Source organism: Toxorhynchites rutilus, chromosome 3, assembly GCF_029784135.1.
Source record: "Toxorhynchites rutilus septentrionalis strain SRP chromosome 3, ASM2978413v1, whole genome shotgun sequence".
Lineage (NCBI taxonomy): Eukaryota > Metazoa > Arthropoda > Insecta > Diptera > Culicidae > Toxorhynchites > Toxorhynchites rutilus.
In genome coordinates, this window is record NC_073746.1 from 183822645 (window position 1) to 183837944 (window position 15300).

General features: G+C 37.6%; 1 protein-coding gene across 2 annotated transcripts; it reads right to left on the reverse strand.

Annotated features, from left to right (window-relative positions):
- Positions 1 to 8949: 8949 nt before the first annotated feature.
- On the reverse strand, positions 8950 to 10223 carry LOC129777624 (CDK-activating kinase assembly factor MAT1). Of its 2 annotated transcripts, XM_055784001.1 has the most exons (3): positions 10095 to 10223; positions 9133 to 10033; positions 8950 to 9076 (listed from the first exon to the last, which is right to left on the reverse strand). In XM_055784001.1, exons 2-3 carry the CDS (start codon positions 9972 to 9974, stop codon positions 8977 to 8979), a joined length of 942 nt encoding a protein of 313 aa, XP_055639976.1. In that variant the 5' UTR covers positions 9975 to 10033; positions 10095 to 10223; the 3' UTR covers positions 8950 to 8976. The 2 variants fall into 2 exon arrangements, with proteins under 2 accessions (XP_055639976.1, XP_055639975.1); XM_055784000.1 differs by having other exon boundaries at positions 9133 to 10180.
- Positions 10224 to 15300: the final 5077 nt, after the last annotated feature.

The window sequence follows — 15300 nt, forward strand, 5'->3', positions numbered from 1 at the left end:
ACTTTTGCCATACTCTTATACGATTTATTACAGACATAGAAAAACAGGAAGTGGGTTATATCTATGGTATAACCGCAAGGGTGACGTAGGACTATCGTTGATTTAGAGATCATTTGTATGAAGTTGAATCTGAATTCATTCTGAATGAATGAATATTTGGAGAACTTCGAAAACGAGAGCGTTACGTTGGAGGCACAAGGTTTTATGCATCCAATATTGGATACGGAAATATCCTACTGATGGGGAAGAATAATCTTCAGAAGCTATCCTGTTGATTGCGATTGATTGAAAAATCACAAAACCTAATGTATTTGGTCACAGTGTTACATGGATAGAAAACATTAAAATAAACTCTTTCATATGAATGTAATTTTAAATTCCCAGAGGAACTGGCAGATTATTTTCAGTAACGATTAGATATTTCCACATTTTCCTCGATACTGGAAGCCCACCAGTGGTTAATGCTAACTCGATAACCATCTGTTAATAGCACTTGATTGAAACATATTTGGTCACAGTAACAGGATAGAAAACATTCAAATAAACTCTTTAACATGAATGTATTTTTAAATTCCTAGAGGAACTGGCAGATTATTTTCCGGATCTTTCTCGATCCAAACGGAAAGAATTCCGTGCGTGTATGTGTATGTGTGTAGCGGCTGCTTCGAGATCTTCCCGGGGAACCGTTTGTAGCATCACTCTCCTCCTGATGGATTCCCTTCTGGCCTAAGGTGCACAAACAGGCTCTTGGTGACACCGTTCACCCGCGCTCTCATGATAAATGAAGAGCTTCACCACAACAGCGACAACATGCTCAAATCACTGTTCAATTAGAACTAAGTGGATTTCCGAGCGGCGCTCGCTTATATACCGATTGGTGATTTCAATAGCCTATTTTGAAAGCAAATTTAAGACTATTGAAACAAGTTTTTGGATCAGAAAGTAACAAGTATAGAACGCGTAGACATTTTATCTTTCGAATGAAGTGTTTATCATACCATTTCGTTCAGTTGTTTAGGAGCTATTAACACTCAAAATCGCGGTCTCCGGCGTAACGCTTTCGTTTTCGAAACTTTGATTTTACACCCCGGTATAGAAATGAAAGACGTAGTCCTACGTCAAAAAACAAATGGCGCAAAATATTTTCGTGAAATGTATATTATAACCTCACGAATCGCCATTTTTTTATATGAGTATTTATGTTTGTAGAAATAATAATTGTTTGATTGACTTGTGTTGGGAGTGGAAAATGAATGTTTAAAATGGCACAGATTGATGTTTGGTGAAAACTGCTCCGATGTGGGTTCGAACTCCGGTCGTCTGGATTATCATCCACCAGCTATCTCGCGCGGCTATCTGAAATTTAATTCAACAGCGGTTAATACTTTCGAGTGCATCAGCATTTCATTGACATTTCAATATGATGTAATATGTCCTTTATTAGGATCTAATATGATTTACTGTTTCATGATTTTCTTCAGCATGCAACACGATTTACTACAGTACTAAATCGATTTAAATTATACGCTTATACGACACACAAACTGCATCAGCGTAATATACGCATATGATGCGGATTAAATATATTTTACGACAATGTACATCATAAAATTGATGTTTATTATACCGATATGCGACTTAATTTGATAATGGTATATAAAATCGAGTTTTTACATTTTATGCGATTTCAAATATACACGATACATACTTTGATTGATATTATATGCGATTATGATTTATTCGGATTTCTTGTAAGACTTGGCACGTGCAAAATTATACGATTTAATGTTTGCTGGGTGAGCACTATAACTTCAGCTGAGCACGGAATAACAACCATAGAATATTTTGATCAGATTGTTATTTTTTGTACATGCAAACTAAATGAAATACAGTGAAATTTACGTGATAGTTGCAAATCAGAAGAAACTTTCATCTTATGAACTTGATACGTTATTTCCTATCGAACACATGTTTAAAGGATTGGTCATATTGCCCCGCATGGTGGCCCGTTTTGGCTCGTAGTGCGTTCGATCGACGGCAATGGAACAATTTTTTTGACGTAGGACTACGTCTTTCATTTCTATACCGGGGTGTAAAATCAAAGTTTCGAAAACGAAAGCGTTACGCCGGAGACCGAGATTTTGAGCGTTAATAGCTCCTAAACAACTGAACGAAATGGTATGATAAACACTTCATTCGAAGGATAAAATGTCTACGCGTTATATACTTGTTACTTTTTGATCCAAAAACTTGTTTCAATAGTCTTAAAATTGCTTTCAAAACAGGCTATTGAAATCACCAATCGGTATATAAGCGAGCGGCGCTCGGAAATCCACTCAGTTCTAATTGAACAGCGATTGGAGCATGTTGTCGCTGTTGCGGTGAAGCTCTTTATTTATCATGAAAGCGCGGATGAACGGTGTCACCAAGAGCCTGTTTGTGCACCCTAGGCCAGAAGGGAATCTATCAGGAGGAGAGTGATGCCACAAACGGTTCCCTGGGAAGACATCGCTACACACACATACACGCGCGGCTATTAACAGGTGGTTATCGAGTTGGCATTAACCACTGGTGGGCTTCCAGTATCGAGGAAAATGTGGAAATATCTAATCGTTACTGAAAATAATCTGCCAGTTCCTTTGGGAATTTTCAAAATATATTCATGTGAAAGAGTTTAATTGAATGTTTTCTATCCATGTAACACTGTGACCAAATATGTTTCTATCAAGTGCTATTAACAGGTGGTTATCGAGTTGGCATTAACCACTGATGGGCTTCCAGTATCGAGGAAAATGTGGAAATATCTAATCGTTACTGAAAATAATCTGCCAGTTCCTTTGGGACTTTTCAAAATATATTCATGTTAAAGAGTTTATTTGAATGTTTTCTTTCCATGTAACACTGTGATCAAATACATTTGGTTTTGTGGTTTTTCAATCAATCGCAATTAACAGGATAGCTTCAGAAGATTATTCTTCCCCATCAGTAGGATATTTCCGTATCCAATATTGTATGCGCCCGCAATCGATTATTGCTCAGTCGCCGAAAGTTCCGAGCTCAGAGAGTTCATTCCCCTCTAGTTTGCCTTCCAAATTGCCATCGTAAACCACACCTTCTCTCGATTCAATCACACACAAAAAGCATACTTAAGCGATATTCTGGTGGTGAGACACATTCATTTTTCGTGAGGACATCGACAAGACAACATCGTTGCCTAACGTGCTGGAGGAGGTGGACGGCGAAGGATCGACACATACACGCGCAGAACTCTTTCCGTTTGGATGCCATTCAGCATCGAGAAAGTTCCGTAAAGATCTAATCATTGCTGGAAAATAATCTGCCAGTTCCTTTGGGAATTTTCAAAATATATTCATGTGAAAGAGTTTAATTGAATGTTTTCTATCCATGTAACACTGTGACCAAATATGTTTCTATCAAGTGCTATTAACAGGTGGTTATCGAGTTGGCATTAACCACTGATGGGCTTCCAGTATCGAGGAAAATGTGGAAATATCTAATCGTTACTGAAAATAATCTGCCAGTTCCTTTGGGACTTTTCAAAATATATTCATGTTAAAGAGTTTATTTGAATGTTTTCTTTCCATGTAACACTGTGATCAAATACATTTGGTTTTGTGGTTTTTCAATCAATCGCAATTAACAGGATAGCTTCAGAAGATTATTCTTCCCCATCAGTAGGATATTTCCGTATCCAATATTGTATGCGCCCGCAATCGATTATTGCTCAGTCGCCGAAAGTTCCGAGCTCAGAGAGTTCATTCCCCTCTAGTTTGCCTTCCAAATTGCCATCGTAAACCACACCTTCTCTCGATTCAATCACACACAAAAAGCATACTTAAGCGATATTCTGGTGGTGAGACACATTCATTTTTCGTGAGGACATCGACAAGACAACATCGTTGCCTAACGTGCTGGAGGAGGTGGACGGCGAAGGATCGACACATACACGCGCGGAACTCTTTCCGTTTGGATGCCATTCAGCATCGAGAAAGTTCCGTAAAGATCTAATCATTGCTGGAAAATAATCTGCCAGTTCCTTTGGGAATTTTCAAAATATATTCATGTGAAAGAGTTTAATTGAATGTTTTCTATCCATGTAACACTGTGACCAAATATGTTTCAATCATGTGCTATTAACAGGTGGTTATCGATTTGGTATTAACCACTGGTGGGCTTCCAGTATCGAGGAAAATGTGGAAATAACTAATCGTTTCTGAAAATAATCTGCCAGTTCCTTTGGGAATTTTCAAAATATATTCATGTGAAAGAGTTTAATTGAATGGTTTCTATCCATGTAACACTGTGACCAAATATATTTCAATCAAGTGCTATTAACAGGTGGTTATCGAGTTGGCATTAACCACTGGTGGGCTTCCAGTATCAAGGAAAATGTGGAAATATCTAATCGTTACTGAAAATAATCTGCCAGTTCCTTTGGGAATTTTCAAAATATATTCATGTTAAAGAGTTTATTTGAATGTTTTCTTTCCATGTAACACTGTGATCAAATACATTTGGTTTTGTGGTTTTTCAATCAATCGCAATTAACAGGATAGCTTCAGAAGATTATTCTTCCCCATCAGTAGGATATTTCGGTATCCAATATTGTATGCGCCCGCAATCGATTATTGCTCAGTCGCCGAAAGTTCCGAGCTCAGAGAGTTCATTCCCCTCTAGTTTGCCTTCCAAATTGCCATCGTAAACCACACCTTCTCTCGATTCAATCACACACAAAAAGCATACTTAAGCGATATTCTGGTGGTGAGACACATTCATTTTTCGTGAGGACATCGACAAGACAACATCGTTGCCTAACGTGCTGGAGGAGGTGAACGGCGAAGGATCGACACATACACGCGCAGAACTCTTTCCGTTTGGATGCCATTCAGCATCGAGAAAGTTCCGGAAAGATCTAATCATTGCTGGAAAATAATCTGCCAGTTCCTTTGGGAATTTTCAAAATATATTCATGTGAAAGAGTTTAATTGAATGTTTTCTATCCATGTAACACTGTGACCAAATATGTTTCAATCATGTGCTATTAACAGGTGGTTATCGAGTTGGTATTAACCACTGGTGGGCTTCCAGTATCGAGGAAAATGTGGAAATAACTAATCGTTACTGAAAATAATCTGCCAGTTCCTCTGGGAATTTTCAAAATATATTCATGTGAAAGAGTTTAATTGAATGTTTTCTATCCATGTAACACTGTGACCAAATATGTTTCAATCAAGTGCTATTAACAGGTGGTTATCGAGTTGGCATTAACCACTGGTGGGCTTCCAGTATCGAGGAAAATGTGGAAATATCTAATCGTTACTGAAAATAATCTGCCAGTTCCTTTGGGCATTTTCAAAATATATTCATGTGAATGAGTTTATTTGAATGTTTTCTTTCCATGTAACACTGTGATCAAATACATTTGGTTTTGTGGTTTTTCAATTAATCGCAATTAACAGGATAGCTTCAGAAGATTATTCTTCCCCATCAGTAGGATATTTCCGTATCCAATATTGTATGCGCCCGCAATCGATTATTGCTCAGTCGCCGAAAGTTCCGAGCTCAGAGAGTTCATTCCCCTCTAGTTTGCCTTCCAAATTGTCATCGTAAACCACACCTTCTCTCGATTCAATCACACACAAAAAGCATACTTAAGCGATATTCTGGTGGTGAGACACATTCATTTTTCGTGAGAACATCGACAAGACAACATCGTTGCCTAACGTGCTGGAGGAGGTGGACGGCGAAGGATCGACACATACACGCGCAGAACTCTTTCCGTTTGGATGCCATTCAGCATCGAGAAAGTTCCGGAAAGATCTAATCATTGCTGGAAAATAATCTGCCAGTTCCTTTGGGAATTTTCAAAATATATTCATGTGAAAGAGTTTAATTGAATGTTTTCTATCCATGTAACACTGTGACCAAATATGTTTCAATCAAGTGCTATTAACAGGTGGTTATCGAGTTGGCATTAACCACTGGTGGGCTTCCAGTATCGAGGAAAATGTGGAAATATCTAATCGTTACTGAAAATAATCTGCCAGTTCCTTTGGGAATTTTCAAAATATATTCATGTTAAAGAGTTTATTTGAATGTTTTCTTTCCATGTAACACTGTGATCAAATACATTTGGGTTTGTGATTTGTCAATCAAGTACAGTTAGCATGTTAGCTTCTGAAGATTATTCTTCAGAACAAGGTTTTTCGTATCCTATATTGGATGCATAAAACCTTGTGCCTCCAACGTAACGCTCTCGTTTTCGAAGTCTCCCAAATATTCATTCATTCATTCGTTCAGAATGGATTTAGATTCAACTTCACATAATGATCTCTAAATCAACGATAGTCCTACGTCACCCTTGCGATTATACCATAGATATAACCTACTTCCTGTTTTTAAGTGTAAATTTTTCACATGAATCTTTTTTAAAGCATATTCATACAGTGTACATCGATTGATATGGTATCAAATCGTGAGGTTTCAACATCTAGCATAATTCCTACATGCAAGATTCCTACATGATATTTTGTTTAATCTCAGCGATTAATTAGCATAGAAATTATTTTGATGTTTGGGGGCAAAGTGGTCATATGTGAATAACAACTTACAATGTTCTGTTTACTAAAGCCACAGCACATTCTGCTCCTGAAGAAGATCCTTTTGTGGCTTTGACCCTTGATAAATATGCCGGTCCAACTAAACCATTCCTCATTATGTGCGATTCACATAGAACGTTACGGAAAAGAACGTCCACGTTCCGTCACCGTCTCGGCCAATTCACACATGCAGTCTATGCTTGCAGCAGCACCGTCACGTCAAATGTCAAACGAATGATTTATTTGATGTTATTCATGGTGTCGCCACCTACAACAGTTTTAAATTGCAATGCCCTCTTTCGAATCAACATGCCTAGAACCAATTCTAAATTTAGAAAAATTCAATGAAAATCATTGAATTATATTATTTAAATGGTTAAACCCCGTAGTCCCGACCCTTATTCAACAATAATAATATATAGGTTATTTTTCTCAGCTAGTCGCAGATGATTTTGTCTCCGAAATTTGGAACTAAGAGATATGTTGGCATAAAGAATACAACCAAACTCAAAACAAAAGCTGAGACACAAAGCCCAGACAGAACCCCAACGAACCGTCCGTCTCCGTCGAATATTCTTTTCTACAAATCCTGCCGGTCGTATTCGATGGACGGTCGCTGACGGGTTGTTATGCCGCCGGTGTATGTGAATGTTTTCATAAGAATTGCATGGTAGAATAACTGACGTAACTTGACGTGACGGGACGTGAACGTGACGTGGATGTTGTATGTGAATCGCACTTTATGCGGAACGTTATGTGTTTCTTACTACGTTTTTGTATGCAAATTTAAATTGATTGACACTTTACCTCCAAGCAAAAAAAAGTTCGATTTTTCACATTTTTTTCTAATGATGAAAAGTGTACTATTTTGATTTTTCATAGTAAAAGCCGTTTGCTATCTTAAAGAAAAATGAGAAAAGAATGAATCGGTATGTGGACGCTGGAAATAGGCACATTACTTAGGGTGGCCACTATGCCCCCACTTCCTCTATATGCAAGATAGATATATAACCATTAGGCCTTGGTCTCACTGCAGCGGGGCGTCAGCGTGGCTTGGGCGGGGCGTGTGATGCTTACGATTAATCGTGTGTGTTCTTACCAATGTGTTCACATCAGGCTGACGTGTCGTGAGCGGGGTTTTGACGTGTGGCTGACGCGCATATGAAAACACTTCACGCCGGCGATGTTTGTACTTCTCCGCTTCTCTCTTGCATATGTTTGTTTGCAGTAGTGACATAATTTTATTTTTTTGTGTTTTTTTACTTTTTACGTTTTTTACCGTCCGATTTTTTCCCGGATACGTCCAACGATGTTGGAATATTTAAAAATAAACCAATTTGCAATTTGTATAAAACACGCCGAAGACACGCGCTGGCACGGTGCAATGTGAGTGAATTAAAATATCGTGGCGAGCAGTGAACACGCCCGTTCACGCCACGTTGACGCCCCGCTGCAGTGAGAACATGGCCTTAGAGTGCCAATGAAAATGGCCATCTCGAATTTTCAAAGCGAACTTGATTAAAAATGTTGATTCCCACGAAAAACTACCCTATGCAAAATATAAGCTCAATCGAACTTCATTTACTAACGTCGCACAGCTTGAGTTTTTTGAAAACCGAAAAATCACCCAAGGGGGGAGGGAGTAAAGGAAATCGGGGTTTTCGAAAAAAAAAATTTATGCCAAATGTCTTCAAATTGCATGAAACGTCGAGATCTAGTGTCATCTCGAAATAATTGTTTTGTCAAAAATCGACACTCTGGGACTTAGTTTTTTTTCGGAATACGAGACGAAACGTATGGTTTTAAGTGCCAATAAAAATAATTATCTCGATTTTTCATTCGGAACTTGCTGCGAAATGTTGATTAGCACGATAAAATACCCTCTGCAAAATATTGGCTCATACGGACTTCATTTACTATTGCGGCAGATCTCAAAATTTTAGTTTTCTGAAAATCGAAACATCACCCAAGGGGGAGTAAAGGATATCGGGGTTTTCAAAAAAGGTTTTTTGATGCCAAATGTCTTAGAATTGCATGAAACATCAAGATTTACTCCTATCACAAAAAAAAATTTCGTCAAAAATCGACTTTTCAGACAAAAACGACCAAGTGCCGACAAATTGCTAACAGAAAAAAAAATTTCGAGATAACAGTAAATCAACTAAATAACACACTTTTTTCCCATACATCCATTGGCACTCTAATAACCATTCTTGGATTAGGAGCACAGGCGCTAATCGCATCGTTAAGCAGTAATTGAACGAATGAAAATTTTGGTGAAGTAAAAGTGGTGTGACGAAAGAGACAGCAGAAAGAAAACGACGTTAGATGTTTATAACTACTCATTTATTGTATTTTAACAGCCATGGTAAAGTCCAACAAGAGCGTCCTGTATCGCTCGTAAGCATGAAATATTGGTCCTGAAACCCCCTGCACGCTCAGAAAGTGTTTCCACCCTGAAAAACAAAATGCAATAAATCAATATGAATGAAATTTCATCAACAAATAATACCTAATATGTCTTATGTATCCTTTGCTATCAATATCAGACAATGTAGGTGTCGCCGGTCCTTCTTTTGGGAATATTTGAGGCTCGTAGACATAAGTGGGTCCCTCTTCTATCTTAGGTAGAGGAAGAAATCCGTGTTGTTGATACTGAAACTTGATGCCGGTGGAGAAATGTGTTTGTTTTGGCGCCGGCGGCGCTAAAGGCTTAGGCAGTGGTAGCTGTTGCTGCTCTGCTCGTTGAGCAAACTTATCGACAATTGCACTGGCGTCCTCATAACTTGCCATTAGAGAATCTATCAAATCTTCTTTGTTCTTGGCTTTCTGTTTCCGATTTTCTGCCTCGATCATCGCAAGTTCTTTTTTACGTTGTTCACTCTGTTCCTTTTCAATCTCTATAAGCTCCTCCAACTCGAGCTCATCCTTGCTGAGCTTCGTTTTATTTTTCAGTATCAAATCTCTATTGTCTTTTTTGAATTGTTCAATTCGTTTGTTGGTGTTGATAATATCAATATTGTTGCATAGATTAAAAACTATCTCTTCGATCATTTCAAGGTAATCATTATACTCATCCAAAGTGTTGAAGTCATCCTCTTTCTTATTGAAGTCCTTCAAGATTCGTTTCCGGATCTGGACTTCCTTATCCACATTGGAATCCTCGAACAATTGCACCCGAAAATTACTACGGCGTAATGCTACGTTACACTCAGGGCAAGAGCCAGATCCTTTCAGAAAAAGCAACTCTACACAACTTTCGCAAAGCGTGTGCCCGCAAACATTGACCATGAGTTTTAAGGATGGATTCCGATATTTGGTTGTCTTACAACGTGGGCATCCTTGATCGTCCATCGTAGTCTCGTGTGTTGTAACCTACTTCAAATGCAATGTAAGGATCGTTGGAGGGATCACTAAAGAAAATTAAGAAAAAAAATTAACACGAATATAACAAATATTTAAGCGTTATTTTACAAAAATAGCAACTAAAAAGCAATGAATTGTCGATATTTCAATCTTGTTTGTTTTGTTTTAAGACGTTTTATGGGTTTTATGTTAATGTTGTTGGAGAACCAGGGATGCCAGTTTTGATGACATTTAATTCACTAGGAAGTATGTATTAAATTTTGTGAAGACGCTTCAAAGTACAGTAAGTTACTTCTTATTCGACATTTATACCAGGGACAGACATACAGCTGTACTTGCGTTGTACTCCGAACATTGTATGTCTGTCACCATGTACAGCGCTAGAACCATGCAAGCAACTCGGTACAATCGCTGTACCTGTACCGACCTATTTTTCCGCTGTACATGGCTACAGTTATACTGTGCGCAGCGCCATAGACGGTTAGTGGTGGGTAGCATGAACAAAACGAATCAAAACATTTGGTATACATTCTTTTCATTGACTTTCTCTTAAGTTAATAACTCAGATTGGAAACTTGTTTGTTGTGTTTGATAGTTTAGATACTAAATAAAAACCTTTTTCATTGAAATATGTGGTGGAAATTGGAAAAATATCTGATTGTCAGTTTGACATACGGTACAATGTACAACCAAAGTATGTCTGTCATGGTACGATGGTACCTGTACAACGCTGTACACGTACAACGCAAGTACAGCTGTATGTCTGTCCCTGGTATTAGGTGATTGTATGACCTGTGGTGCGACACGAATAATTAGATATTTTTGTAAAGGGGGGTTTCCATGAGCTGAAGGGGTTTTTTCATCATGTGAAGACGTGTTTTCGCTCCGTTCTTATTTGGTTTTTTTTTCATAATGGTGGTGGAATTGTTTATGTGCTGTGTTGGAGGAATGATGTTTCCAAAACATTCCGAAATAATTTCCTGACAGGATTTTATTGTGATGTGGCCTACAGTTGTTATTTCCATGAATATGGAATAAGTGAAACAAAATCAGTAATATCATGATCATATTCGAATTGAGATGTCGATGAAAAAATAATTCCACGTTGTGTGTTCATGTATTTTCATTACTTCTGTCCCTTTCTATTCACTTTAGAGATGGGCAAACCGTACACGAACGGTACGAATGAATTACTCCACCAGAAAGAGAGAACGAATGGTCGTTCCTTTTCAAAGAACGGTAGTTCTCACCACGAACTGATTCCGAAAGATCGGTTCGCGAGTGAACTGTTTGAGAGCGAACTGATTGGGAGTGAACTGTTTCTGAACGAACTGTTAGCGAGTGAACTGTATAGGAAAAACTGGTTCAAAACGAACTGTTTGCGATTGAACTGTATAGGAAGGAACTGTTTGAGAACGAACTGATTGAGAGTGAACAGTTTGAGAACGAAGTGTTTGCGGGCGAACTGTTTGCGAACGAACGAGTGCAGCTGAACTGATTTGCGCTGGATGGAACGGATAAATATAACGAGAACGCTTGTATAAAAATAAAACGATATTGTTATTTACCAGCAAAATGCATCTAACGCAGAGTTTATTTTGTTGAAATATACTCGATTTGAGATTAAAAACTAAATTAGATTTTCTAGTTCAAAAGGCAAAGCTATATATTTTTTAATTCCGCGTAACGTTTATATACTTCCTGATTATCAGAAAAAAAAATCTGGGGGAGTTAGGGCGATTCATGAATTAGGTAAACATAAAATCTTCTAGTGAGGGCAAGTTGAGAAAAAAGTTTTTTCGTTGCTTTCAATCCATTGTTTATGCCGGTGAGAGATGTGTTGGCTCGGTTAGACCTTGATTACATGTCCCAAATATATGTTTTCCTTAAATCTATCGATGTTCGTGTGTGATTATCCTTATATCCTTATACCCTCCATTTCTTCCTTTGTGAGTAATTGGTCCGCTTGCTATAAACAGGAGAATGAAATGTAAATTCACAATAGATGTACGAATAGATTTAAGAATTGAGTGTGTGTGATTATCAACATTGTAATAATTTCCTTATACCCCATCCTTTTCCTGAGAAAAATATGTCACCCTTCTAATCTCGAGTCCATCGCGAGTAATCGGTTTCCCACATTATTTAGTATCTAAACCATAGATATAAGAAAATTGTTCATATATATAGTTTTAAAAATATATTTAAGATTTCGGCTCCTTTAAACTTATGTAACTGAGCCTGTAAAAATAAACGAATTTATTAAAAAAAAAATCGATTGTTTGGCCTATTGCGTGTACGTGTTGTCGTGATTGTTTGTATGATTGATTGATAGTTAAAATAGAATGAACCATTATGAAATGAAATATGATCTTACATGGAACCTGTGTTTTGTGCTGACAGAAAATATGAAAACTTGCACATATCTTGTGCGCTTGATGATTATAACATATACTATTGATGATTATAACATATACTATTGTCGGCCATATAACATATTTTCACATACAATTTAAAAATTTTAATGAAGAAGCACCTTATCTTTCCCCACAAAATTTCAAAAATATAAATCCCATACGAATCAAAAAATCTCAAAAAATGATATCAATGATTAACTGTCTATTGATGTTGGGTTCCAGCTAACATTCTTCTTTTTCTTAAATGGCACTAACGTTCCCAGAGGAACTTCGCCGTCTCAACGTAGTGTTACTTGCGTCATTTCTACTGGTTGAGATTTCTATGCCAAATAGCACGCCTAGAATGCATCCTTGAGTGGCAAGCTCTAAAATACGCGTAACCACAGTCCAAGTCGGAGGAAATTTCTTTGATTTTGAATTCCTCCGACCAGAACGGGAATCGAATCCGAACCTCGGCATGTTAGATGTGATACTATCCACTCGGCCACTGTATGTAGACAATAAAATTGATCTTTGCGCTGTGAGGGAAAACGAGTACAGGGAAACTTCGATATAACGTACCCTCGTTATAGCGTACCCTCGATATAACGTCACTCGATATAACGTACATTTTACCTCGATATAACGTACACATTTCCAAAGTGTAAAGGAAAAAAAAAATCAATATTTTTTTTTCCTGATAGAACGATGAATTATCTGTATTGTGATGCTAAAACAAGTTTTGTACCTTCAATCAATCCCGAAATACAGCTGGTTTTGTGAATCCAGATTCTAAATGAATCAAGCTTCAATCAACAGTACGAAGGGAAACATCATGAGAAAGGCTGGCTTCGTCTTCTGATTGAAGTTGTTCATTAACTTTACTAAAACAGCAACACAATAATGTATTATAGACTACGTTTGTGAGTACTTTATTATGCTTCGATATAACGTATAATTCGATACAACGTACAATTTTGAAAGTGAAATGTACGTTATATCGAAGTTTACCTGTAGCTAGTAACATCGAAATGAAATACCCATTTTTATTGCCAGATTGTTTACTTTTTTTACTATATTCACTGTCCATGTTTTAAGCAAAAAAATGCTACATAAATTTTGCTGTCTCATGTTATACTACATAACATATATCACAATAACGATTTTGCGTAATATACGCTTGAAAACTCTCAATAAATCGTTACATTTTTCGTAGAGTGACCCCCCTATAAAGAAATCAAAGACATAGTTTTACGTCAAAAACCAAAGCTAATTCATGTTGTTCGAAAAACAAATGGAAAAATTTAGTTTTGCTCATTTTCTGACACTGATAATTCACAAAGTATCGTCAACATAAGAAGTGTTTTTTTTTTGTTACGAATATTACGTGTTTTGCTACTTTTTTTTAAAATACAGGGTGGGCCATTTAAAGTGGAAGCATCTGGCAACCCCATAACTTTTGACAGAGATGTCAGATTAACAAATGTCATACCGCGTTGGAAGCGTCATTTCAGTACAATTTTAACCATGGAACAATACACACCTAAACAACGCGCTGAAATTGTTCAGCTGTACATTCAAAATAACTTCTCAATTGTGGCTTTTGGCAAAAAATCATAATGTCTGATGAGGCGCATTTCAACTTGAATGGAGGAGTGAATAAACAAAATTGTCGGTTTTATGCTACTGAAAACCCTCAATTCATCGAAACGCAACCTCTTTACGATCAAAAAGTTACTGTGTGGTGTGGCATTTATGCCGATAAAGTCATCGGCCCGTACTTCTTTGAAAACGAAAATGGAGCAACGGTAACCGTGAATGGGGAACGTTATCGGACAATGATAACCGATTTTTTATTGCCATTTGTTCGTGAAAATGAATTGGACAATTACTAGTTCCAACAGGACGGCGCTACATGCCATACAGCGGCTGCCACGACCAAATTATTGCGCGAAATGTTCCCCGGAAGATTAATATCGAAAAACGGCGATTATGACTGGCCACCGAGATCACCTGATTTGACGCCTCCTGACTTTTTTTTATGGGGATATTTTAAATCCAAGGTATACACTGGTAAACCAAGGACCCTGGCTGCGCTGAAAGACAATATCCGACAAGAAATTGCTGCCATATCGGCCGAAACATTGGGCATGGATGGAAAATGCCGAAAAAAGGGCACATTTTGCGCTCAAGGCCAGAGGCGGTCATTTACGAGATATCATAATCAAAAAGTAGTTAGAACAAATCTCCTTGGACCAAAATAAATGAATTTCAAAAAAAAAATTTAAAATTCCACTTCTCTACTTTGCTATTGCAAAAACAAATCCTTCCACTTTAAATGGCCCACCCTGTATGTCTATTGCACGTGAGATAGAGGAGTTAGTGAACCTTTAAAATTAAATTACGGAACTATTACTCAGGACGTGTTGTTTCTTTGCTGCTTTTTGAAACCATATTTCCATTTTCAGACAACTCTATGGCTCGATGTGTGAGCGTTCGGTCATCGATGCCCGGGCCCGAGTCCAACGGAATTATGAAAACAACGAAATTATGAAACAATGATAAATTGTGATATCATTTCATCGATTCCCGATGGATGTGACCATTCGGAAGAAATGGCTTCGATTCTTCGGACGGACCTAAACAGCAATACTAAAAACTTGTACATTTGCTCGCTTCACTTTAGTCCAGATTGTTTCATGAATATCGATGGCTTGGATGTACAACATCGTCGAAAACTGATACGAACAGGTAAATTGAAACAAATCCAGATTATACAATTAGTACACAAAATAGTTTATTTAGTGTCATATAGTGCCAGATAGGCCAACGATTCTCATGCCTCGGGAAATCAAAACCGGAAGGCTGGCCGAAATGTCTTGATTGACACAAAGCAAGAGTTGAATCCATTAAAAACA